The sequence below is a fragment of the Paralichthys olivaceus genome, chromosome 4 (assembly GCF_024713975.1).
Source record: "Paralichthys olivaceus isolate ysfri-2021 chromosome 4, ASM2471397v2, whole genome shotgun sequence".
In the NCBI taxonomy this organism is placed as follows: domain Eukaryota; kingdom Metazoa; phylum Chordata; class Actinopteri; order Pleuronectiformes; family Paralichthyidae; genus Paralichthys; species Paralichthys olivaceus.
In genome coordinates this window covers 1,001,410-1,026,467 of record NC_091096.1, presented here as the reverse complement: position 1 = coordinate 1,026,467, position 25,058 = coordinate 1,001,410, and the positions used below count along the sequence as shown (strand labels likewise).

Genomic DNA, 25,058 nt, shown 5'->3' with positions numbered 1-25,058 from the left:
GGCACGCGCCCTGGCTCGAGATGAGTCTCAAACATGAAACAAACTCTGAGTGACGCACAACTTTACAATGCCTGTAATGTGTGTGTGCGTGCGCGCGCGCGTGTTACAGAAGTCATATTGATGTCACACTGAGACACGCACATACACACACACACAGGCCAAGACAAGCGGAGGAGGCGAGAGTGTGTGCGTATTACGTGTGCGCGCGTGCATGTGCAGCCTCGTCATTAAGGGAACAACAGCTGCTTTATGTCAAACACTGGTCAGTTCTTCTGTTAATGTGACGGGGGTGCAATAAAGTTTCATTCAAGATAAGAGTCAGAAACTTTTTCAAACGTTTGGGATGATAATATAATAAAATACTTATTATTATAATAATAATAATTGGGTTTAGATGACAAACTTTAATCAAGATATTATAATAAAAGTTTGATTTGTTGAATTTTATTCTTAAAATTAAAAATTCTTTAAAATTCTCATTATCTATTCACATGTGTTTTTAAATCAGTGAACATTTTATGAATCCATTTATAATCCCTTTTCTAGTTAAACAATCATTTGTCATAATAACACAGCGACACATTTAACGGAGCTTCTCTCTCATTAACACAACAAAATATAAATATCAATCAATAAATAAATTAAATGGAGAAATGTTCTTTAAACATTTGCTTCAAATATATAAATGTTGCCTGACACCCTGTGGTGAATAGTAAGAGCAAGGTACTATACTACTAGTAATGCTACTACTACTACTTCTAATGTTACAGTAATAGTAATCAGTTATACATATATTGCACACTGTGATATACGAAAATATAAACATACAGCAGATATTATAATATATGTGTTGTATATATTTCAGCTCAGTAACCGTGTAACTGCAGTGGTGGAAACTAAAAAAGTGACAGAAAAGTCATTTTAATATTGTGTTTATCTTCCTGTCTTTTTTATTTTCGATAATTAAAATGGGATCAGTTCCAAACAGAACCTATGACAACTGAATTTAAAACCATTAGAATGTATCTTCATGAATAATATTATCTGAGGAAAACCACTGTTGTTCTTTAAGTTAACAGTATTTGTGTGATGTGCATTGTCAGGTTCGGTGAAGTCGTCTGGTCGTCACCACGGAGCTGTTGTACCTGAAACAGCACAAACATCTGGTGTCATCACTTCAACATCAGATCGCTGAACTTTCAAACTGTCTTGATTTCTCTCAACGTGGTTGCAGGTGACTCAGTCTCAGGGGTTCTACCTGGAGAAGTGGGAGGAGTGATGAGCTGGCAGCCCTGAGTGGCTGAGAGGAGCCGAGGACGAAGAGGAAGATGAGGAGGATGAAGAGGCGAAGTGACGGTTGACGTCCTGACTGTGGCAGAGACGCTCTCGACCACGAAGACACAAAGACTCTTCAAGAGGAACCACAGGTATCTCTGCCAGAGCTGCGTTCTGACACACACACACACACACACACACAAACACACACACACACACACACACACACACACACACACACACACACACACACACACACACACACACACACACACACACTCTCATTTTAATCGACTGATCTCCTGATATTCACAAACGTTGAAGTTCTGACTTCATTGTTGAATCTCAGAATCTTTCCCCTCTGTTGTGATCTCTGACTGAGCCGATCAGAAAACAACAGTTCCGCCTCTCTTGTCTCGACAGTGATGACACTGAGAGGAGAGGGTGTCAGGAGTCCACCTGAAGCTCGTTGAGTTTATCTCCGCGCTGAGACAGAAGGTTTTCAAGAGGAGATAAGAAATGATTGATGTCACATGCGTGTATATTTTAATTTGCTGCGCTCCTTATCTTATCCTACCTTCCCTTAATCACCTTACTGTCAGACCCAACACAGTTCTTCACCCTAACGTGTAATGATTCATTTTATGAGAACCTTAACCCAGGAGGAGCGTTTGTTTTCTCCTCTGGTATCTACCTTCATGAGGAGCCTCTGGTTCTTCATGTCCTGTTTCCATGGCATCACGTACAGTTTGGGGATCATGGGATGTCGGGCTGAGAACGTCTGGACGTGTGAGGACGACGACCTCGGAGTCAGCACAAGAGATAAGTTACTGTTCAAACACGTTTGGGTTTCAGGACAATGTTATCAGATTGTGAATATATCGGTCGATGTATTGGCATCAGAAATGTTTTACTCCCTAATATCACTAAAAACCTGTTTCAGTAAACAGAACATTGCAGTAAATTATAGTTTATAATATTCTGTAAAAACAATTATTTTATCCTTTGGAAGTTTTAATATTTTAGTTGGAAAAATGACAATAATGTTTCATGAAGTTTGTTTTTCAGGTAATTCACTAAACTGAAGGATTTTACGAACATTCTGCAGCAGTTCAAGGTCAAAGTTGTTTTTTTTCTCTGGTGAAGTTTTCAGGTTTAAAAGAATCACAGAGAAAATCAAAATAAAATGTAGACTTCAGTTTATTCCAGGTCATTCATCTGTAGAACTACTCACTCGTGTTGCTGCGAGCTCCCTGCAGCTTCAGCCATGTTTGTTGACTGTCAGGGTCGCCTTAGAAACCCCCACACGTCCCCCCAAGTGCATCATGGGTCGTGGGTAGGATTACAAGAGGGGAGTGTGCGAGTGAATCGGGCGACTGGTGGATGAATTTAGATTCTAAATAAATGTTCTTTCATTTAAATCCTCTTTAATGTAGAATGTGCTCTAAAAACTAATCACGAGTCACTTTTTATATCATCAGCACTTCCTCACATTCACCTTCTATGATTCTATGAAGTAAAATAAAACCATGGCACAGTACCTGACAGTCCAGTACACACAGAATGAAGACAAACATTGGAGCCAGAACCAAAGTTTATTTGACAAAATAACTTTATTGCTCAACAGAGGAAAAATAAAACATTTAAATCAATATAATTTTCACATTTACAGAATCTCAGCGACGTTCGTCTCTGTAACAGTCGACTGTCTGAGTCTCCAGCAGAGAATCAAAGAAGAATTAGCTTCACGATGTTGAGACACGTTTACAACCGCACACAACCAGGGAGTTTAACCCGAGGAGGTTCTGTCTGTAAACAACACTGTGACATCATCACTGCTCTTTGTCCTGGTGTGTATTCGCACTTTAACAGAATTTAAAGTGTTTGTTCTCGTCAGTCACGTTAGTTTGTAACATCTGTTCTTATAAACTAGATATTTACAGAATATTTACACATCTGTTTACAACACGTTCATCTGGATTCACTCAGGCAGCTTCGTCCAGGAGTCTCTGTAGATTCTTCTGCACCTGAAGGAGCAGACGTGTGTTGTTATTAATATATATGTTAATAATAAGCTTCATTTAAAGTCTTCTCTTGTTGCTGAATCTGACTCCTTGATATAATCTGATTAGTTTGTCCTCTGCAGGTGTGACGAGGTTCATCTGAGCAAAGAAGCTCCTTAAAAAATTTAAAAACTTTTTAAATTTAGTAAATTTGAGACTTGTGACTCATATTTTTTTCTTGTTTTCATCAATTTAAAGCAGTTGAAGCTTTTTCTTAGTTCCTCTTTGGCCTCGTACACATCTGGTATCAACATGTGGTTTTTGTGATCGGATCTCACTTCCCCGCCCTGTATGCAAACAAACACGTTCATGTGGTCGGATCCCATAAAGCACACGTTACTACCAGCTGTGAACGGAGTCTCTGTCTAAAGTCGACTTCCTGAATATTACCCCCCCCCGCTCTGAACATGTTGTATAGATTATAACAACACGCCGTCGAGCTTTTGGTCAAACTCTGAGTCTTGAATGATTCTCAGCAGATGAAGCTGGTCTTGATTTGATCAGTTCAGACGATGACTTCATGTGTGAGCTGCAGTTTGTCGGTGATGAGACGAGTGTGAAAGGTTAACGTCGTCCGGACACACAGGGAACAGAGCGACGAGCCTCCAGCTCCTCTTACACATGACGTGCTCGCTCCTCTGTGGACAGACCTCCGACTATAAATGTTTGATCAACACCAACAAGTGTCCGGTGACACATGGAAACTCTGGAAACTCTAGAAACTCTTCGTCGACTGGTTTCAAATGTTGACTTAAGTCACTTATTACATTTACTCATGAATATTACTTGTATCCCACGTACTTCAGATTAAGATCACTTTATAAAATACTGCTGTAAATTAAAACAAAAAAAATCTCTGACTATACTGGATGTGTCATACAACAAGTGAGTGAGTACTTTTACTTACTTTCTTGGTGGTAATACTTCTGTACTCGAGAAAGCAATTTTTAAATTACTGTGCTTATATTTGTAATCTTCAGTATATAGTGAAATCCTGAAATATTATATTCATTTATTTTTAGAATAAAGACAGATACACTGATGCTAGTAGAATGGATTTGGACCATGTGAGTGTAAATAAAGATGGACGACATGACATCTCCCAAAAGTGAAGCCAAAGCACATTGACTGCCCCCTGGTGGCTGCATGCAATATGGGTCATAAACCTTTAAGCTTTTGAAAAAAATGTATTTAACGTGTACATGCAGCCAGCCACCAGGGGGCGAACCGGATGTTTTGGCTTCACTTCTGGGATCTTTCTTTATGGTCCACGTGTCTCTGATTGATGGACAAACCTTCTCGAGCTTCATCAGGTTGATGGTCAGAAGTTCAGAGAAGAACTCTGTGTTCACGTCAGAGCTTCCCTGCAGGAAGTCGTTACTGAAAAAAAAATGACATCATTAAATAACCTCGTTAAAGATTCGTATTCAGGAACAAGTAGAATAAAGAGATCAATCTTTAAATCCTGTGTCACTACAGTCTGTCCCTGTGAAGGAAGCTGAGCTGAAAACGTTCTCTTTGTCCTTCAGGACATTTTGGACTCACTCCCTCTGGTGATTGAACTCTGCGACGGAGCCGAGCGTCGTCAGCGTCTTCTCCAAAGAGATGATCTTAAAGGCCAGGTAACAGGACGAGAGGACCAACACACACACCCTGAGAACACACACACACACACACACACACACACACACAGGAGGAATGGTTAAATTAATGGAAGATGGATGAATGAATAGATGGATGAATGAATGACTGTAAACCTACAGGAACAGGTAGACAAACAGCAGCGTGTTGAGAGACACATGTTTCAGAGTCCTGCTGTCAATCACCACCTCTGAACCTGGAATCACAAGAAAACATTTTTACATGAAATGAGTGAAAACGTTAACGGGCACAGACCCAGAGGTCCGAGGAGGCCGGGGGGGGGGGGGGGGGGGGGGGCTGTGAAGAGAAGCAAAGAAACGAGGGGGGGTTTGGCTCTTATGTAGGACGAGTGGTCAATGAGTTGGAGGAAAGCGTGACGAGGAGCCATCGTACCGCCATGTTGCGACTCATGCCGCTTGTTGTCAGAGTTCTGCTGGTTCTGATGCTGGTTCTGATGCTGGTTCTGGTTCTGGTTCTGATGCTGGTTCTGATGCTGGTTCTTCATCGTGTGCTGCTGGTCCTGACGTTCAGGAGCCGCCGCTCTGTCTGTGTGTTTGAACACATCCAGAAACGGAGGAACAGGAAACTCTGCAGCAGTGAAGAGACGGTGGAGGCGACTGTTTACTTCCTGCTGAGGTGTCTTTGAGCAAGACGCTGGTCGGTCCTGGTATCTACAGTAGGTGTGTTCTGTCGGACGCTGCCTTCACGTTACCTGCTATCTTCTCGTACTCTGGCGTCTGTGAGTCGGAGCTGCTGCTCTCCTCCATCTCCTGCCTCCTCTGCCTCACTGCTCCGTCCAGGTCGATGAAGTCACCAGAGAAACTCTGCACACAGACAACATGTGATCTAACAAGTCCGAACATCTACAGACGCTAGTGTTGATGAGTTTGTCTCACCAGAGGGAAGCAAGGCGTCAGCGGTGACCTCTGACCTCTGAAGCTGCTCTCTGCTGAGGAGGGGATGGGGCTGCTGCAGGGACTCTTCTCCTTTAAATACAGTTGATACTTATAGTCAATAATCACATACGTGAAACAATTACAGCATTTGGTGGAATCGTATTTATTAAACTAGCTGTTTAATCTTAAAGCCTCACAATCCAGTTGAAATCAAGTTTACACACGTGTGGTTATGGACACGTGTCAGAGCTGTTTGAATTCTTCGATGTGTGTCTGGTAAAAACATGAAGCTGTGGAGGCAGCTGTCGTGTTAACAGCAGCCGGTAGCTCTGAATGTACAACAACCTGCTCTCTGTTGACTTCAGGCCACCACCTTCGACTACTCCACCGTGTTTAATCCATAAACAGAACAACGTAGGTCGAGATGCACCGTTAAAACATTTCCAGGGAGTTTTCTGATCGGATGCAAAATGAGCGAACAGAGAAGATGTGGATGTAAGAATATGATGATGTTGGTTTTATGACAAGAGATAAATGTTAACACAGGATTCAAACTCTTCATTTCATTGGATGCGTAGGTGAACTGGTGCTTTAACAAATATCTCGACACTTCTTAACACCAGCCTGTTTGTCTGTTAACGTATCCTGACCCCAGCTTACAGCCACATGTGGGAAACCTGTCCTACCTCCAGATGAAGACAGATGGACATCAGGATCTTGTAGGTGTTGTCTCTGGACAGAAGAGACACGAACACATACTGCAACAGAAAACACAGTTTACAGTTTGAGTCAACTGGCAAAACTACCAAACATCGTTTCCTACACGGACAAGGCATTAAATATAATATCTGAATAATATATCACATATCATAATCATGGTGAGATGGTGGCTCCACTCGCTCACCCTGTCGTTTGCGGTGGCGATCACCAGAGCGTTCGGCACAAGGATGGCCGTTTTGGTCTTCTTGATCTGATTGACGGACACCACGGGGATGGCAATCTGTGACGCACAAACATCAGGATGAACAGTTGTGTCCTGCGGGGACTAGTTTACTCTCTGTCCGCACAGTGTCACTCATCCTGTGGGACGCAGCGCTCGGTTTTAAACCTCATCCTTTACTGTAAGTTCTCTGAGAAGCTTCTTCAGGTAAATGTTGATCATCTAAACCGACGTCCACAGTGATGATGCAGCTCAATGTCCATGTCACCAAAAACAGCCTCTCGTTGCATAAATAACGTTAAACCCCGTCTCAGGTTACAATACCTTTGTGTCTTTGCCAAACACCTTAGAGTGGAAGCAGATCCAGTGGTCGGAGACAAACATCCGTCCCTGGTAGAGGATGTCTTTCTGCAGAGCACAGGTGTAACCTGACCAACAGGTGAAGAACATCAAATTACCCAAGGGAATCCACATTCACTCAGCAACTCCGTTAAAAGGATTAAATCATCACCTAGACGTACAACTCATGGGAATCAAACCATAAATCATCAGCTGTGTCTCAATTCAGGGGTCGAGCCCTTCGGCCGCTGCACCTTAAAGACACAGCGCTGCCACTAGGCTGCCCCATTTCAAAAGCGTCAATCAATTCCCATCAACGAAGGACGGATGCTCCTGGGAACAACGTATCCCAGGATTCATTGCGTGCCAGCGACCAATCTCTTGTGAGCGTGGAGCCAAACTATGTGAGCGACAAAGGAGCTAACAATGCAACAGCAACTGCGTGAATTGCTGGCGAAGTTTTTATTTTGATTCAGCTTTAATGGTCCTCGTGTCCTCTGAAGGACACTGTCCCTCAACTGGGACACAGCTTTTATCTAAACCCTCATTCAGTATTTAAGGTGGAGCAGATAGTTGTGGTCATGAAAGACTTACTCTGTCTGAGCTGTTCCTCTTTGCTGATCTCCTTAAATATTTTATGGTAGTGGCAGTTGCTCTTAGACAGCTGAAACACACACACACACACACACACAGGGTTATAATGCTTATATAGATAATTATATCTATATTCCATCTATATAGATCACGCTGAGTGATGCTTGATGTATAAAACGTAGACCTCACAGATTTTGAATACACAAAAATGTTTTTTTGTTATATTTTGTGATGTTCTGAGATAAATGTGATAATAATGTTAATAATGATATTAATGCAAACCTGGTCATCAGCTGTGACTTAGCTACCTTAGCTAACTTAGCTCATAAAACACTCACTGATACTTAATGCTACCGCTAAATGAGGGCTCTCTGGGGTTCGGAGCAGTTCCACCCACTGTCAGGGATCATCAGTACGATAAGGATGTTGTTAAAGAGTCCGTCAGCAGAAATGATGTGTGATCTGACTCATCTGGAATCGACAGGTGTCATTAAATACGTGTCAGAGTTGATTCCTGAAAACTCACCTGGCTGTAGTGAGACTTCTTCCTGTCTATCTTAGAGTCTGAGTCCATCTGGACCTGAGTCAGCAGAGTGTGGTCAAAGGTCTTTGACCTGCGGACGACAAAATCAATACAGACAGAGGAGTTATCTCATTGTGCAACTAATATATAAATCACCTCTTACATGCATGCCTGCCTGCAGCCCTTAGTTCACCCATTCAAATGTATTTATATGATCCCTCCATATATTACACGTGTAAAACTGAGTTCAACAAACAGTTAACAAAGTGATAGACGATCAGAGTCCTTCTTATGAAGTTGTGACTACACACTAACACACTGATGTTTGTGTCCGACTGAGTAATGTCTCTTTGAGCTCCGTGTTGGGTCTCCACCACCTCCTGAGGTAAATAATACAACTTAATAAATTCAGGTTTAATGGAAAAAGGATTTGGCACTAACCCATTTATTCATGTCTTAAAACCTGATGTCCACATTTCACATAAAGTTTTGATTAACTCTGCTGTCCTCTGTCTCGCTACATCACCACCATCCTGTCAAAATCTAAAAATGTCTTCATCTCAATCCTGCTGTCCGAGCGAGAACCCTGCTAGTGTTTGATGATGTCTACATTTTAAAAGAAATAACCAACAAACAAACATGTGTTGTTGTTGTTTACCTGACTAATGCTGGTTTCCTCCTGCCTGACAGCTCCTGATCAGCCGCCTGCAGGGACTCGCTGATCGTCCTCCCATTCCTCGGATGCTCCTCCGCCACGTTCTCTATATCCGAACTGCAGAAAACAACAGTGAGTGAACGTCCACCTGAAAACTTTAGACAGAGCAGAGAGAGAAAAACCTGGAAACATAAGAATGGTTTGATGCTGAACCAGCGACCAAGACCATGAACACTCCAGGTCCATCGTGTGGATGTCAGTTTGTGGTAATCCAGTTTAATTCAAATGAGTTTCAACATCAACGACCTTCGACATATCTTTGACATTACTGGGCTGATTTCTGTTACCTAACGTCGGTCAACATGATCCGATAAGAGTTCATGTTGTCTTTGATTCATCGGTCAGGGTCAGCTCAGGATTATTTACATGTGATGAAAAAAACTGTGAATGTCACATCCGAGGAGCTGGAACAAGAAAATATCTCTGATCGAGAAACGTTTGAGTCTAATTTTCACAGAAGCGAATGCTGCTCCGCCACAGTCACATTCAAACTGCTGCAACACGACTGCAGATAAAAACAACAAGCGTTCAACAGCACTCTCTGTATGTCTCCTGTGTGTCCGACTCACTGATCGTCCCTCTGCTCGGGCCTTGTGGCTCCTCTGTTACACTTCCTGGCCTCTTCCTGAGACGTCTGCTGGTTCACACACTGTTCTGTCATCACGCTCGCCGGCATCGAACCCTCCACAGGCCGGGGGGTCGTCCTGCTGTCCTGAAGGCTGCCGTGAGAACTGAGACGTGAACTGATCCTCTGCTCCTTCACCTGCCTGTGGGAGTGTCCTCCGCTGCAGGGCCTCACAGGACACAGCCAATCAGAGCTCCTGGACCAGGTGGTGTGTGTGTGTGTGTGTGCGTGTGCATGTGTGTGTGTGTGGAAACCTTTGACCAGCTTTGATTCCAGAGGTTCGTGTATTTTCTCGTTTTGTGGTCATGTGAGGGATCGTGTTCAGATCATGTTGTCAGTGGGAACTTGGTATTTTCCCCATGAGGCTCTTTCAGGCTCAGTTTACAGAAGAACAAAAACATTCTTCAGTTTTTTTGACTTTTTTCTTTCATGAACCAAACACAAAGGTGGAAATCGGATCAGTTCCCTCTTGTTGATTTACAGGTTCCACTTTATTTAGCTTTTACCTCCACTGGTCTCTGACGTCATCTCCACGTAACGCAGCCTCTTAATCGTTTCATCGACAGAATCTTCCCAGTCAGGTCTTCAGAGTATGAGACTATAAGCTGCTACATTATCCCTGTCCCTGTCCCCCTATCGGACAAATGGTGTCCTTGGAGCTGCAATTTCCCTTTGTTTTGATTAATATTTCAGTTCTTGGTTGTGTCTCCACCTGCTGCTTACTTTACAGAGAGGATGTGTCTGAGTGTAGCTGAGGTATTGAGCGTCGAGTGGACAGGATGGGTCTTCATTGAGCCGGTGCTGGAGGTTTTTGGGTGAAGGAAGGACGTCAAAGGGTCGGGACACTTCTGGCTTCTTGTGGCCCAGACAGGATGGATGTGAGCCTGAAGTGGCCAACATGTAAAAAAACAGCTGGCCCAGATATTCCTGAACAAATATGGGTTTTATTTGCTCTGGGCCAGCTGACATCTCCACATCCGTCAGGGTCGCAGAGAAATGTGTCTGCACCCGAGCTTCAGTTTCTGAGGCAGCTCGACTGATCCATGTTCTGAAGGCCGTTCTCCTGCGTCTGTGTGTGTGTGTGTGTGTGTGTGTGTGTGTGTGTGTGTGTGTGTGTGTGTGTGTGTGTGTGTGTGTGTGTGTGTGTGTCTTTCTATCGTTGAGGGGACAAATTTAACTCAGAACCATGATTGGACATTTTGAGAGGTCCTCACAATTTCACAGAGAATATTTTGAGGCCTAAGGCTTGAATATAGTGTGAGGGGTTAATGAGTGTGTGTGTGTGTGTGTGTGTGTGTGTGTGTGTGTGTGTGTGTGTGTGTGTGTGTGTAATCTGAGCTGACTGATAGCAGTTGTGGGTCACTGGCCACAATAACGGTTAACAAACATGTTGTGAAGTTTCTCAGCGTTTGTTGGTCTCTCTCTCTCTCTCTCTCTCTCTTTCTCTCTTTCTCTCATTCAGCCTCATTTAACAGTTATCTCACCACGCACACATTAAAACACATATAAGTATACAAATACTCAAATACCTGAGGTATTTTGTACAGATAAATACCCTGATAGTGCGATTAGACGTGTGTACACAGTGTACACACGTCTAATCGACTTCTAACATTGAGAAAACCTTTGTTCAGAGACCTTAACCTGCTGCTCTACTTTGTGTCGTCATGGTAATTAATTTACCTTTAGTGGCTTTACACACACACACACACACACACACACACACACACACACACACACACACACACACACACACACACACACACACACACACACACAGTACTACTTAAATTTGCTGATTCATCTTTTTTAGGTTTCACCACACCATGAGTCGGACACTTTAATCCCAGCTGCTCTGGAAACAGACTGATGAAGTTAAACTGTTTGGATTTCTTCACCGTGGCCTCAGTGATTGGCGGCCGGACGATGACGAGTCGAGCTGCAGAGTCTCATGTTCGTGTGCAAACAAAGACCAGACGATCTTTGAAACACAAACATGAACCAAATGAACCGTCACTGAAAACAGGAAACCTCACCGGGACTTTTAGAGAATAACATTTCAAAGAGAGAGATGCAGACTACCCATAATGCAACAGGTTAGTCGATGCGCTTTGCAATAGTTTGTTCTGAAAGGTGAGGTACTAATAGAGTTATTATTATTGACTGTAAATAAAGATGGACGACATGACGGCTCCCAAAAGTGAAGCCAAAGCGTCTTGAACGCCCCCTGGTGTCTGGCTGCAGTATAGGTCATAAAACTGCCTCCTCCATGTTAGCAGATGGGACATGGGCCAAACAAATGTTTCTCAAAGATGGCTTCTGTCGTTTTAGGAAGATTTTATCACACTGATGTTTGTTCTGTTTTAATTATTTGATGAAACGAGGTTAGACTTTCTGATTGACAGCTGAGGCTGATTCCTGATTGGTCAAACGTGTCAGACATCTCTGGTCTCTGTAGTTTTCTGGATTTTCAGCAGGAGACTCGTCGTAAATGTTCTTACCGGGGATGTCGGGCCGGCCTGGACGTGACCCACGACGGTCTGGGCATCGTGCTTCTTCTCTTGAAGGTAAAAAACAGGTCGTCTTTGCAGCAGTTCTCCATCTGAGCGTCACAGTCACTGTAGAGCTGCCTCTGTTCTATACAACATGTGTACACGTGTATTCGACTGAAGCGATTCCCTCATATATACTGCAGGACACGCCTCCTGAACCTCATAACATCTCGTCTCATGTCCGTCCGTCTGTACAGTGTCTGTGTTTGTCCACAGTATGATGTGTAACAGTCGTACAGATGTTCTACTGACCCCTCGTCTTCCTCCTCCTGTTGCCCCCACATCTCTTATCTCACCGTCTGGTCAGTGATTGACAAACTCGTCTCAGAGGTTTTTTTTACTTTTACTGCACAATAAGTGTACATTCTGTGTCCTGTATACTTTGATAACCTCGCCCGCATTATTATAAGTTCCCATCAGAGACATACAGCACAAGGGGGATCATGGTATGCCCCTATAGCGCCCCCTGTGACCGACCAATGCAATTTAAAACCCAGAAAAAGAAAGTTCATAAAATAAAATTCAATCATTCGCACCTGATTGATGTTCAAACAATAAAACACACAAATGATTTTAATGAACTTGGACCATGTGTTGTCCATATCAAAGTGCTTCATGATGAATAAAATAGTATTAATCTGTTGATTCATTGCATTAATAAAATAATACTGCAGTTTTTTAAAGGCAGAAAGTACATGAACCCGAGTATATATATATATGTCACTATAGCGCCACCTGTGGTCGATCACTGCAACTTTAAAACCCCCAGAAAAGAGCAATTGATGCTTTAGCTCATTAAATGTCTCCAATTAAATCAGCTGCTGCACCTGACTGGTGTTTAAACAGTAAAACACACACTGCAGCGCCGCCACGTGGCCAGAGCAGCACACCACAGGAGCGTGTTTTAACTAGATTAAATGATCGATCACTGAATCAGATCATTTCATCAAATCAACACGGACACAACGTGAGAACCTGTGATTCTCAAACTTTCACGAGAAGACTCGCATGTGAGGAGCTGAGGGTTTTTTTTTATTGTGTCATGTTTTAATTGCAGGAGCAGAATAAATGTGTGTCACTCCGCCCGGAGGTGTGTGAGGACCGGGCCTGACCCTGCAGCGGCTCCGTGCTTCGTGTCACTGCGGCGGCCTGAGGATGAGCTGAATGCTGATGATCGTGGAGCTGGACCAAGGAGACGAGGAGAGGAGGAGATGAACCGTTTCCTCAGAGCTGTGGAGGATGGAGGTCTGCTGAGCGGCTGCAGGGAGCTGTCACCCAACCACACCTCCTCCTGCATCTCCTTCACCTCCTCCTCCTCCTCCTCCTCCTCCTCAGCCGACAGACACGCGGCCCTGCCCTCGCTCCAGACCCGGGGACCTGGCGGCGGCGGGTCGGAGCCGAGGAGATCCGCGCTGAAACGCAGCCGAGCCGGCCGGGAGGGACCAGAGGACCCGGGGGTGGAGGATCAGCCCGCGGCCGTCGCGGTGCGCTGCTGCGGAGGAGGAGAGGCGAGTGTCGGGAAGCAGCAGCTGCGGCGTCGGGAGAGTCAAGGACGCGGCGTCGGCGGAGAAGGAGCCGGGATGATCTCAGCGGTGATGAGGGAGGCGGACAGCGGCGTCTGCTCCGACGTGACCGCGGCCTCCAGCTCTGCGACATGCGCCAAAGGCAAAGAGGAGCGGAAGGGGAAGAACGTGATCCGCGGCTGGAAGAGAGACCGGGACCGGGACAGCGGTCCTCCTGCCGCTGCCTCTGTCCGGCAGAGGAAGGAGAGAAGCGGGGATGGTGCGTCTCCTCCTCCTCCTCCTCCTCCCTCCGTCTTCCTCTCGTCGTCCGCCCTGCCCGAGCATCATCTGTGCCGCGACGGCCCCGGACTGTGCCGCTGCGACCTCAGGACCACCGCTGGAGACAACCACCACAACAACCACAACAACAACCACCACAACAACCACCACAACACAAACAGCAGCGGAGCTAAGAACGCGCTGGATTGTGGAGCTAAAGGCGGCGGCGCTATTGTTGTCAGGCGGCAGCATGACGACACGCCGGCCGCCAAGAAACACAGAGGAGCCGAGAAGGTAGGATGCGTTTATTGTCTGGAGGCCAATCCTCCCAACAACACACACAGACACACAAACATCTGCAGCTGATTCTCCCGCACACTCACAGCATCTCAACACTTTTCACAGAAGAATGAAGGAAGAGCTCCTGTTAGATATTCAGAGCACAGGCAGGTGCAGGTGTGAGGCCACAAAGAGGCAGCACAGGGATGTTCAATGGATGGAGGGATGAGAGGTGGATGATGGAGGGATGAGAGGTGGATGATGGAGGGATGAGGCTGCCACATGATATTTATTTCCTATTGTTGTTGCCCAGCTGGTGTCATTGTTCCCAGTGAATGTGTCTCACTGTGTCGGCTGCTATTTACCATGCTGATGTACAGACAGCACATTTTTTGTCTTTTCTTCTTTAGGAGGGGAGATGAAGAGGAGGATGAGGAGGAGGGAGGCAGCAGCAGTGTGTCCTCCATCCTCCTCTTCTTCCTCCATCCTCCTCCTCCTCCTTTCAGAACCATTTCATCCAGCCCCTTGTTTTTGCAGTAAAAGAGAAAGAAGTGTTCCCATGTGAGACGAGGCGTGAAGGAATAAGAATTTGCTTTGTTTCCTCGTGACGTCAAAATGAATCCAGTGTCCACATCTTAAAAACCTGCAGGTTCCCTGTCTGCACTGAGGTTTAATCAGCCACACCAGACTCCACTGGATTTTCTGGTCATTTAAGGGAACAACATGCATCACTTGTGAAATCCTGCTCTATGTCATCCTGATGAGAGACAAAGATGGAGGAAGATGGAGGGCTGGAGAGGTGAGGTGGGGAAAGAGATGTTTGACAGGGAGGGAGGAATGGGACGTGACAGTCTGAAAGACGCAGGGAGGGAAAAAGAGAAGCAGATGGAGGATGTCCAGAAGGAGTTTGGTTTTTTTGTGGGATTAGAGGAGGCAGGAAAAAGCCGAGGCGTCCTCCCTGCTGCTGGCAGATGCTGCTGACAGGAGGAACGCCGGCCTTCCTCCGCTTCTCTGTTTATTTGTTGATCTGAAGGATTCCCATTCGCTGGTGAAACACACACACTCACTCCGTGGAGGCTGTAATTCATCCTGTCAGCGCTGATCTGGGCTCCACTCGTGACTCCTTCTGTCCTGTGACGGTCGTCGTGGAGCTCCAGAGGATTTTGATTCTTTTATTCACTAACAACTGGGATTACAGTTGAAATATGATAATAATATTCACACGGTGGTCTCTGCAGACTCCATCCAGACACTGATAACCTCAGCAAACCTCTCACTGCGTCAACATCACGTGGGGTCAGTGAAATAAACAAAGACGTCGTGTCTCCACTTCCTCCCATCGTCCAGAACTGAAGCCAAAACATCGCCGGGAGGAACGCTGCCATTTTGTACCTGAGTCTGTGGAGCAGTAGAACTGCAGAGCGTTTTAATATCATCAATAACTCATTAAAACGTTTTCTTCACCAGTGATCAATGTTGTTACTGACATTAGTCAAACACTCAAGTTCCTTTTAATGTTGTTGAATTTATCGTTTTTACCTCTAGAGGCGTCGTCTGTTGCTCGACTGTAGGTGTGAGTGTGAACGCTTGTTACACCCAGACTACGTGTTCGTCTGAAAAGGCTTCTTTTCTTCAGAGCTGCTTAAACGGAGAAGTTTTTATTTTGAAAACTCCGAAGCTGTGTTTGAGTCTGGACGAGCAGAAACGAAGATGTTTGGAAACGATGACGTCGACTCTCACAAACTAGATTTGATAAAAATCCGTCATGTTCACACATTTACACGAGACAATTAACAACTTAAATGAAAAGAGCCGACTGTGATCAGTAGAGAAAAGAATCCTCTGGGGACTCTTCATGTCTTCTCTACATCTTAGACAATTCTCACACGAAGGTCTTGAGAAAGTCACGTCAGGATATTGACCTTTGGTCCAGAATGAAAAGTGAGGACTTTGAATCCTCAATAAAAAGCGAGAAGTCGTCCTCTGTGGACCATGACTGCAGAACATTTCCATCCATCAAGTGGTGGTTCAGATTCTGAATGAACCGACCGTCCTCTCAGTCACAGCTGAGAAGCTCCGGCTAAAAATATCCACACAAATTTAAAGATGGAACGAAGCCTCCATTAAAAATCAGAGTCGGGCTTGTTGACAGAAATAAAAGCAGCTCTGCCGCTGCAGAGGCTCAGACTGTCATCTGCATGACAATAAGATGCACTGGAGTGTGTGTGAATGACAGCGGCGGCTGTGTTGTCACCGTGTGTCGGTCTGGATCCCTGCAGGCTGCACCGACATGAAGCAACACAAACACTGTTTTATCGTCCTGTCTTCACTTCTGATCGTCTCACATCAGTTCTGATCGTCTCACAGAGCTAACACGCTCCTCCTCACTTCCTGTTTACTGTAACTCGCTTCATCTGCGCCTCCACTGAGACGTTGTGAAACCAGCGGCTTGTTTTTCCAGTTTTGTCCCGTTTACCTGACGTTTTCTTTCCACTAGGTTTTGCGCAGGCCTTGGTTTCCATGGTGATGTCGACAGTATTTGGTTTATTCAGGCCGGAGCTGTGATCGGGGTGTGATGTCGCATATAAACAGCTGACTGAGGGAGTGATCAGGAGAGGTGCATGCAGGGAAACACAGAGGACTGTGAATTCTAAAGTGTTATAAAGGCATCACAGGAAAAATCCTCTTTCATAATAATAATGATGCCTGAAGATAGATTGAATGTTTGGTTCAGATGTAGGTACGATGTTCCTGCAGGGACTATAAAGGTGTTCACACTGAGCGTTGATGATCAGACCAGGTAATAATCGGTGTTAAATCAGATTTGTCTGTGTTGTGTTTCCACTGGTCAGATGTTAGGATGAATAAAATGTGAGTGACGGCCGCGTCCTTTCCTGAGACAGCAGCATAAACCTCCTCGTCTCTGTTGTTCAGGTTGAATAAACGTGATGAACGTCCACACGTCCTCAGCTTTAACTCACAGTCTTGGCTCATGTGAGAGGAAAAACAGTTACTGCTTCATTAGGTCTGATAAGATTCACGCCGGGGCCGCAGGTCTGTGGCGTCTATTGTTCACACGGGGAGCGCGTCTGAGGCGGAGCTATGTAAAGTTTCAGGTGTTTCCTCTGATAAGAGTAGCCTGTGTGCTCAACTCAGTGTCAGGACTCTGCAGGAAGAAGCATCCTCCAGTCCTGACATTAAGATAAAAACACAAACACTACAGTGCTTTTACTGTGAAAAGGAACAGGAAGTGTTGCAAATATTAGTTTGCTGCCTCTTCATCAGATATGAAGCTGGGATCGGATAAAAGCTAAATGTGATGACGCGCATCATTCATTTCCTCCATTCACACCCCCCCCCCAAACAACACGCCGATCACATGTATGAAATCTGAGCGTCATGCTGCAACCTGTCAATCACTCCGACAGAATGCTGCCTGTTAATGATGAGGTGTCACGCTGCTGAACGACCTCATTACTGCATGTGCCAGTTATCAGTCTCATCCCCTCAGTCGCGGTGTTTCTCCGTCAGATCAGAAAGGTTTGATTCACGTGTTCTGTATCAGGAGGATTTGACTTTGCGTCAGTAAACTCAGCCTGTCAGTGAACAGCAGCCGGCAGCGAAGCTTCCTGAGCCGTCGTGTCAAACATTTCCTGCTTTCTCTCGACAGTTGGACGATTTAGAGCCGACGGGACGAAGACGAGCTCCTCCCAGTTTTCGAGTGACGATGACGTGGTTTACGTTTAATAACTTTACGTTAAAGAAGAGAACATTTCTGTGAGACATCAGCATGAAGCCGATAAACCTGATGAGCTTTGACTCAGTGAATTACACTCACTCTGTGGTAATGAAGCTAAAACAGTGTAAATTACATGTCACAACTCGAAACAGATTTATTTTGTGACAGAGGCAGAGAAGGTGTGAATCAGTTCTGCTGCTCTTCATCCACCAACTCTTATTTTATTTATTTATCTGTTTTATTTAAACGTGAAAATAGATTTGAATAGAAATTGAAAAAGTAATCGGATGATCTTTATGTTTATCGGCTGTCGTTCACCTGATGATCACAGTTAACGTGGGACTCTTCAGCACGACTCACACCTGAGGCTGATCATCAGCTGCACTTTCATGTTGTTGTCGCGGTCCGACCGTTATCTGACAGCTCCTGAGACGACCTTCGTCGACACCCACGTGTTTTCAAAAGGCACGAAATGAAGCGACGCTGACGTGGATTCCTCCGACTCGTGTCTTCTGGACCATGTGCAGCGACTGTGATATTTACGAGTGAGTGACGATTATCAGCCTCCGGGGGGGGGGGGTCAGATTTTGACCTTTTGATTTGATAGTTTAGCTCATTCATTACAATGAGGCCGCGGCACAAACACAGCCGCTGTCGGAGACGATCCAACAGGAAACAAGAGACTTTAAAGGCTTTTGATTTGATTGATTTCGTGTTTTGTGTCTGTGTCCGTAAGTTAAATCTAACGTTGAGCTTAAATGATCCTTGAATCAGAACAATAAGAATCAGAACAATGAGAACAGACAGTTTGTGTGCGTGGTGCAGCAGTGTGGGATGATGGGAGTTGTAGTCCTGGGTTGGATCACTTCAGAGCTGAATTCTCCTCCTCTATAAAACAAGTTCACGTTCACTGTTCGGTTTCTCTGAAAACTTACGATACAGACGTTCAACCACTAAAATCCTTCATCTGCTTCAATTATAGAATTAAAAAAACACCAACATTTAAAAAGCGTATCATAAAAAGTCTCTTTTCTGGAAGACGAACACTGACACACGCACAAAGACGCTGTGACGCCACCAACAGGCGAACGAATGGAACGCACTGTTACCGTGATTAAATGTACGGATTTCATCAGAATTGAAAATATAAGAACACAACCGGGTGTTTTTAGATGAAGTCACAGACTCAACCTTTAATTCAAAACAGGGTTCAAATTCTATAGAGAGAATTTCTTCAGATCATGATTTGGTTCTAAATCTCAAACAGGTTTTAAATATTTTTATGTCTCCATTCTTCCTCAGTTCTTCTCAGAACAATCGAAGCATCAATCTTACGCTAAAATCCAGTTTCACTCTGCAGACGAGTCGTCAGAAGGTTTTGTTTTGGTTTCGTGTGTCGGCTCCACTGAGCTGTGATTGACAGGAGGTTATTGGTTGAAAACACAGAAATCAGACAGGCAGGAGACAGACGAACCCTCCTCCTCGTCCCTCCCTCCCTCCCTCCCTCCCTCCCTCCCTCCCAGAACCCTTCGGTGAATTCGACAAAGATCCTCAGACGTTTTGTGAAAAACGAGCGTGTGACCTTGAGGGTGGTTTTCATTCTGTACAACCTCACTTCATCACTACGCTTCATGTTTTCTTTATCATCCCGGAGGTGATGTAGACGTGCAGGTTTCATTCTTTTGGTCTGATTCATGTTTCACACCGGCATCAAAAATGATATTTAGTCTTTGAGTTCTGATAAAAGAACCGTCAGTGAAGATGTTTCTCGTCCAGCGTCTCACTGATTTCACTCCACTTGTTTCTCTAATTTCCTTCTGTCTGTGTTCGTGGAGTCGATTCTCAAAGTGCCCTTGATAAACCCTCATTTTCCAAGTTGAAACAGTTTCACGTGTTTTCCTCTCCACTGGGTTTGCATCGGTCACGTCTTGCCGTTGACTTTGTATGCAGCCGTGCAGCTTCCGTCCCGAACACAACGTAAAGACTGTCAGTCTCTGTTTCTTCTTCTCGGTCTCTGCAGATAATGGGGCAGAGGTTTCTGCCAACTGTCCGTCACAGGCGCTAATTCTCTCACCTGATCACTGGGATCACTTCGCTCTCTGAAGGAAATTCAGCTGTCAACAGGTTCAAACTGCAAAATCAGAGTCAGAGTGTTTGACTGCAGCCGAATGTTTGTCGTTTTAACAAAGAACATATTAACCACCTGATTCCATTCACCACATCTACACTGCGGCCATTTGACGTCTCGCTCACATGTGATCAACGTAATAAGAGTCATACTGCTGCTCGAACATAATCCTTGTGTTTAATCTGTCCTGTTGTGGGACTAATGAAGGATTATTTTATTTTATCTCTTATTTTATCTTATCTCATTTCTCACTGATTAGAAACTGAAAAGACAATGAATAGTTCAACAAGTTAACATCGGGAGGTTGAACCATGTTTCAAGGTTAGCGTTAGTTTGATAGTGTCTCAATATGTTTTAATTCTGAAATATCAAATAAACCGTTTGGACACAATTAATTACGCCTGGAAGTCAAACTTGAGGAGAGCAAATGTCCCCTGAAGCTCGTGTGCTGCAAACTGACAGAGAAAGAAACTCCGAGCGTTGGAAGACAACACTGTGACCGAGCTGAGTGCGAGCTGTGGAGGACGGACTCAAAGTCCATTAGGTATCAAAGTGTGAGCGGCAGCCAGTGTGAAAAGGCTTCGTGGAACAACAGGCCGCCCACTCGCTCGACTCCGCAGGCTGACAGCTTCTCCTTTTATTCACCGCAGCCTCCACTGCTCAATGAAACACCGCGACAGAGAAACAGCCTCACAGCGTCACCATCCTCCGTCTGTCATTACCTGAAAACCCTTCTAAGACTCACCCATGATCCTCTCTGTCTGCCGCTCGCTCACACTGTGCTTCGCTGCAGCTCGCTGTGGTTTTGTTCACAGACGTTCATTCAGTCGAGCGTCTCATCTGTTAAAACCCAGAGCAGATTAAAGTGTCTTCCATCGGAATCGATGAGCGCGCTGGAAAATGACGAGGAATGTGGCGCGAGTCAGAAATGTTTTGAGGTGATGTCGCCGATCGGAACATTTCATGTTGTTAATGTTTTTCACAGCTGACAGATTCCAGCTCCGGTGTTTTGGTCTGAAGAGGAAAGAATCTGTGGTCTGAGACTGAACCTACAAGGATTCTGTGACACAGACGTTCTGACAGTATTTCACTGAATCGGAACGGAACGTTCTTTGTGTTGAGCAGAAGATGAAGTGTTTGTTGGTATCGATCGGTCGGATGCTGTGAAACAACATTCTGACTTTACACAAACTTACAGCTTTGAGCTTAATGAGCTGAAAATATTGATTTGAGACTTTAAGTTAAAAACGGAGAGTCTCTTGTTTTTAACGAACCACGACGAGAAACGTTGAAACTGTTTGAAAATAACAAGGTGATGAAAAAAGGTTTGAATGGTGATTTGTTAGCGTCTGAGGAGACGAGGACCCGGAACACAACCTTCGCACACTTGGTTCGTCGGAGCTGGTTTTCTTGTCGTGTTTTGGTGAGAGCCCGGAGACTCAACTGGAGACTTCAGGTGTTAACAGCTGATGTTCTCATGCTGTGGTCGTCATGGTGTCCGTCCATTAGAACGACCAGAGAGCAGCCTGACGAGGATGTGGGCTCTTGGAGGCTGATACCGATTAGAGAGTAAAACGTTTCTGATATAAAATTGTTAATGATTCCAAACCCACGTGACAAAGAAATGTGATTGAGTCAGAAGCTTTATGATGAATATCTTAATAAATAAATGAGAAAACAAATAAAACCAAATACGTACAACTTGAACTTGAGTAAAGTGTATCTTCAGTCATCAGCTTGGAGCAGTGAAGAACTAATCATGTTATATTCAGTCTGATCAGATCTGGTCACTTCCTGTTGGACGTAATTAAGATAAGATAAGGTCAAATATAACAGGTTCCCTTTAAATCACTTGATTTTAGAAAATACAGCCAGAGACAGAAGCATCATCAGAGTCAGTGTTTTAAAAAATACTTTTAAACTTAATGTCCAATTATTAGAAAGTAGAAAAACGTTGTTCTGTTTTTATTCCGTCACCAGGTTTAAAGAAAAACGTATTTTCTGTTTCTTGAAGCATCCGATTCTGTCTCATTCACAATTTACTACCTGATAAATAATGGATTCCATAGTGAGCAATACACTCCTGACACTTGACAAACTTCATCACTGACAAATGCATCATGGTACATTATGGATGGAGTCATGGTGAAGAATGTTGAGCAGGATTCGCGTGTACAGCATCTGTAAATCTTAATTAAGACATAAGACGGTGGGGGGGGGGGGGGGTACAGAGAGTGATCTAGAGACAACACGTCTCACAGTGAATATGTTGCTCGTCTCGTCTCAGGTTATTGTGTAGAAATACTCATCAAGAGAACGTTTTAAAGCCCTCGGGTTTTGAACACGTGTCCCGTTAGCTGGTCGGTTTAGTTGATGCGTGATACTCAAGTGTCAGACAAAACAGTTTGTCACTGAAGTGCAATGAATCCTGGGTAGTCTGGGCTGGGAAGGATCCACCCGTGATGGAAGGACACATTTAATGGAGCCTTGGAAACCGAGCAGGCTCGTCACAGTTAAGGCCTCAAACCGTCGAACCGTCTCTCTTCTGACGCTTTGTGATTAAATCATCATGAAAACGCTGCTGAGATTAAATATGTGTAGATTTGTATGAAAGTAATTATTGTTAATGTTTGTGCAGCAGCAATGTGTCGTTAGTTTTCAGATGTTTTGCAGCAGCAGCAGGAGTTATTACAGCAGTGAGTAATGCTCTTATTCTGATGGTTAAAACGAAATCGTTCAGAGGGGGGGGGTGTGTGAGAGAGAGAGAGAGAGAGAGAGTGGATAGGGAGTGAAAAGGCAGTGCAGAGACACTGGAGAGAGAAAATGGGGAGAGGACGGCTGCCATTTGCAAAAAACACCAAATAAATACGCACGTACACACAGACAATAAATACCGGGATGATTTCTGACTGGGAACAAAAAAACTGTCATTGTTGCTGAGGGACTTAATAAAAGGAGAGGAAAAGAAAAGGGAGGAGAGAGACGATGGAGAACAGAGGAACATGAGAAGAAGGAGAGAAAAGGGAGGAGGAGGAATAGCAAAAGATTCAGGAGAGGAATAAGATTTAAGAAAAAAGGAAAAGATGAGGACAAGAAGTGAAGAGAGATGAGGAAAATAAGAAAGGAGCATGTGAAGGAGGAAAATTGAGAAAAACAAAGATGAGGAGAAAGAAAAGGAGTGAGAGGAAGGAAGAGGAGAAATGGGTGGACATAGATAGATGAAATGAAAAGTAGGAAGAACGGGAGGATGAAGCAAGGGAATGAAAGGAAGATGTAAAAGGTGGAGAGAAAGAGATTGAAGGAAAGGGGGAGGGAAGGAGGGAGAGAGAGGAATGAAAACAGAAGAGGGGATAAGAGGAAAGACTCCAGTTACATCAAACAGGCTGTCAGGATGGATGAAAAGATGAGAAGATGAAACGACGGATGAAAACTGGGCTGATTAAAATTCTTTATTGACATTTTTAAACACAGAAACATTTTCTTCAGTAGAAATGTGATTGAAAATGAAAAAGAAGATAAAGAAAAGAGTCTTTGTTTAATTATAGATTTTTGGAGCAGAATTAATGGAGAGCTCCTCCGCTCCCCCGACACCCCCCCCCCCCCTCCCTCGCTCTCTGATTAATTTGGGTAAATCTCTGTATGCGAGCGAGGAGGCGAGCGAGGAGGCGAGCGAGGAGGCGACCTCCTCACGAAGCTGCGGCAGAAAACCTCCAAGTCAAATGTACCTGAGGTCGAACTGCAGCAGAGTTTTTAATCCTCAGGTGGATTAAAGTGGTGAAACAGATTTAAAATAAAGCTTTTATCAGGACGACTGCTGTAGAATTAGATATTCTAGTTCTACTTTATTGTTTTAAATTATATTTTATTGAATAATTTAATGTTTTTAAAAAAGAAAAAAAGCTCAAAGACACTTTACAAGGTTCTGCAAGGCAACATGTACGTTTTACATGTTACACAAATCCGAATGTGTGTGTGTGTGTGTGTGTGTGTGTGTGTGTGTGTGTGTGTGTGTGTGTGTGTGTGTGTGTGAATTGATTCTATAGTAAAAACCACGTCATCGTCTGCATAGAGTCCCCACATCAAACACCAAATCCCACAATTCCTTGTAACTTGTGTCGAACAATGTCCTCGATGATTCTGTGTTCTTGATTTTCACATGATTTCACATCATATTAAAAAACTAAAGGTTGTTTCTGATCTAAACACAGAAACCAGGTTCGTTGTTGTCAGAAGAGGAAACAAGCTTCTGTTTCTGTTCATCACAACATTCAAGTCGACCTTCTTATCCCAAGATGGTGGATCATCCTGGGATAATTAACTCATTATCTCCAGATTATCTTGAGACGTGCGGTCTTGTGAAACCTACTTTCTTAGATTTGAAATGTCTCTCGTGTAGTTGTTGGTATCACGCAGAGGATTTTTGTGCCTGACGACGCTCTCATAGATTCTGTGAGGAAGAAGAACGTGGCTGGATTTTATCTGACGGGAAGCGAGTGAGACAGGTTCTGTTTGTGCTCGGCCCCAGGGTCCATCCATATTTTACTGGATGTTGGCTCTTTGTGTTTTCCCTCCTCCTGTGTGACTCAGTTAAATCAGTAATACTCCAGTTTCTCCCTCTGTCTCTTTTTATCTTGGACATTTTGGTCTTTGTTGTTGTCCAGCCAGAGACACCTCAGGCTTCACAAAACAAGATATTGGAGACTCAGGAAAAAAAAAAAAGAATACAACAACGGAAATCAATGATCGCAGACGCCCGAGGCGAGAGCGGTGATGCAGAGTTTCAATCAGCTCGGGCTGCTGGGAGGAGGCAGAGGGAAAATAACACGGACAGAAAGAAACGAACGCTGTTAATATAACTGAGCACATTCAGCAGATGAAGTCATCAGATCTGGCTCCTGAAGCCGTTACTGCTCACTGCTGTCGAACAGGAAACTGAATCGTGGTCGTCCATCTCGACTCCGTGTGGTT

At 44.4% G+C, this 25,058-nt stretch overlaps 3 protein-coding genes across 8 annotated transcripts in view; 1 reads left to right on the top strand and 2 right to left on the bottom strand.

Annotated features, from left to right (window-relative positions):
• Positions 1-517: 517 nt before the first annotated feature.
• Positions 518-2,605, bottom strand: LOC109641895 (sperm-associated microtubule inner protein 10). Its single transcript, XM_020106467.2, has 4 exons — positions 2,510-2,605; positions 1,970-2,078; positions 1,259-1,449; positions 518-1,145 (listed from the first exon to the last, which is right to left on the bottom strand). Exons 1-4 carry the CDS (start codon positions 2,542-2,544, stop codon positions 1,100-1,102), a joined length of 381 nt encoding a protein of 126 aa, XP_019962026.1. The 5' UTR covers positions 2,545-2,605; the 3' UTR covers positions 518-1,099.
• A 264-nt stretch (positions 2,606-2,869) lies between these two features.
• On the bottom strand, positions 2,870-9,690 carry LOC109646934 (GRAM domain-containing protein 2B). 4 transcript variants are annotated; one of them, XM_069523282.1, is made up of 14 exons: positions 9,556-9,690; positions 8,930-9,043; positions 8,275-8,362; positions 7,749-7,818; positions 7,140-7,243; positions 6,780-6,875; positions 6,562-6,633; positions 5,876-5,965; positions 5,692-5,803; positions 5,373-5,567; positions 5,100-5,175; positions 4,884-4,991; positions 4,634-4,718; positions 2,870-3,302 (listed from the first exon to the last, which is right to left on the bottom strand). In XM_069523282.1, the coding sequence occupies exons 1-14, from the start codon at positions 9,660-9,662 to the stop codon at positions 3,261-3,263; spliced, it is 1,359 nt and encodes a 452-aa protein (XP_069379383.1). In that variant the 5' UTR covers positions 9,663-9,690; the 3' UTR covers positions 2,870-3,260. The 4 variants fall into 4 exon arrangements, with proteins under 4 accessions (XP_069379383.1, XP_069379381.1, XP_069379384.1 ...); XM_069523280.1 differs by having other exon boundaries at positions 2,870-4,718; XM_069523283.1 differs by lacking the exon at positions 5,373-5,567.
• Positions 4,920-25,058, top strand: part of znf608 (zinc finger protein 608) — a 41,470-nt gene continuing 21,331 nt past the window's right edge. Inside the window, exons 1-5 of one of the 3 annotated variants that reach the window (XM_069523270.1) lie at positions 4,920-4,960; positions 8,962-9,058; positions 11,425-11,707; positions 12,070-12,178; positions 13,221-14,238. In XM_069523270.1, coding sequence (XP_069379371.1) covers positions 13,375-14,238 — 864 coding nt within the window. In that variant the 5' untranslated portion in view covers positions 4,920-4,960; positions 8,962-9,058; positions 11,425-11,707; positions 12,070-12,178; positions 13,221-13,374. Of the gene's footprint in view, positions 4,961-8,961; positions 9,059-9,678; positions 9,817-11,424; positions 11,708-12,069; positions 12,179-13,220; positions 14,239-25,058 lie in introns of those variants that run through there. The other 2 variants (XM_069523271.1, XM_069523269.1) reach the window with 2 other exon arrangements.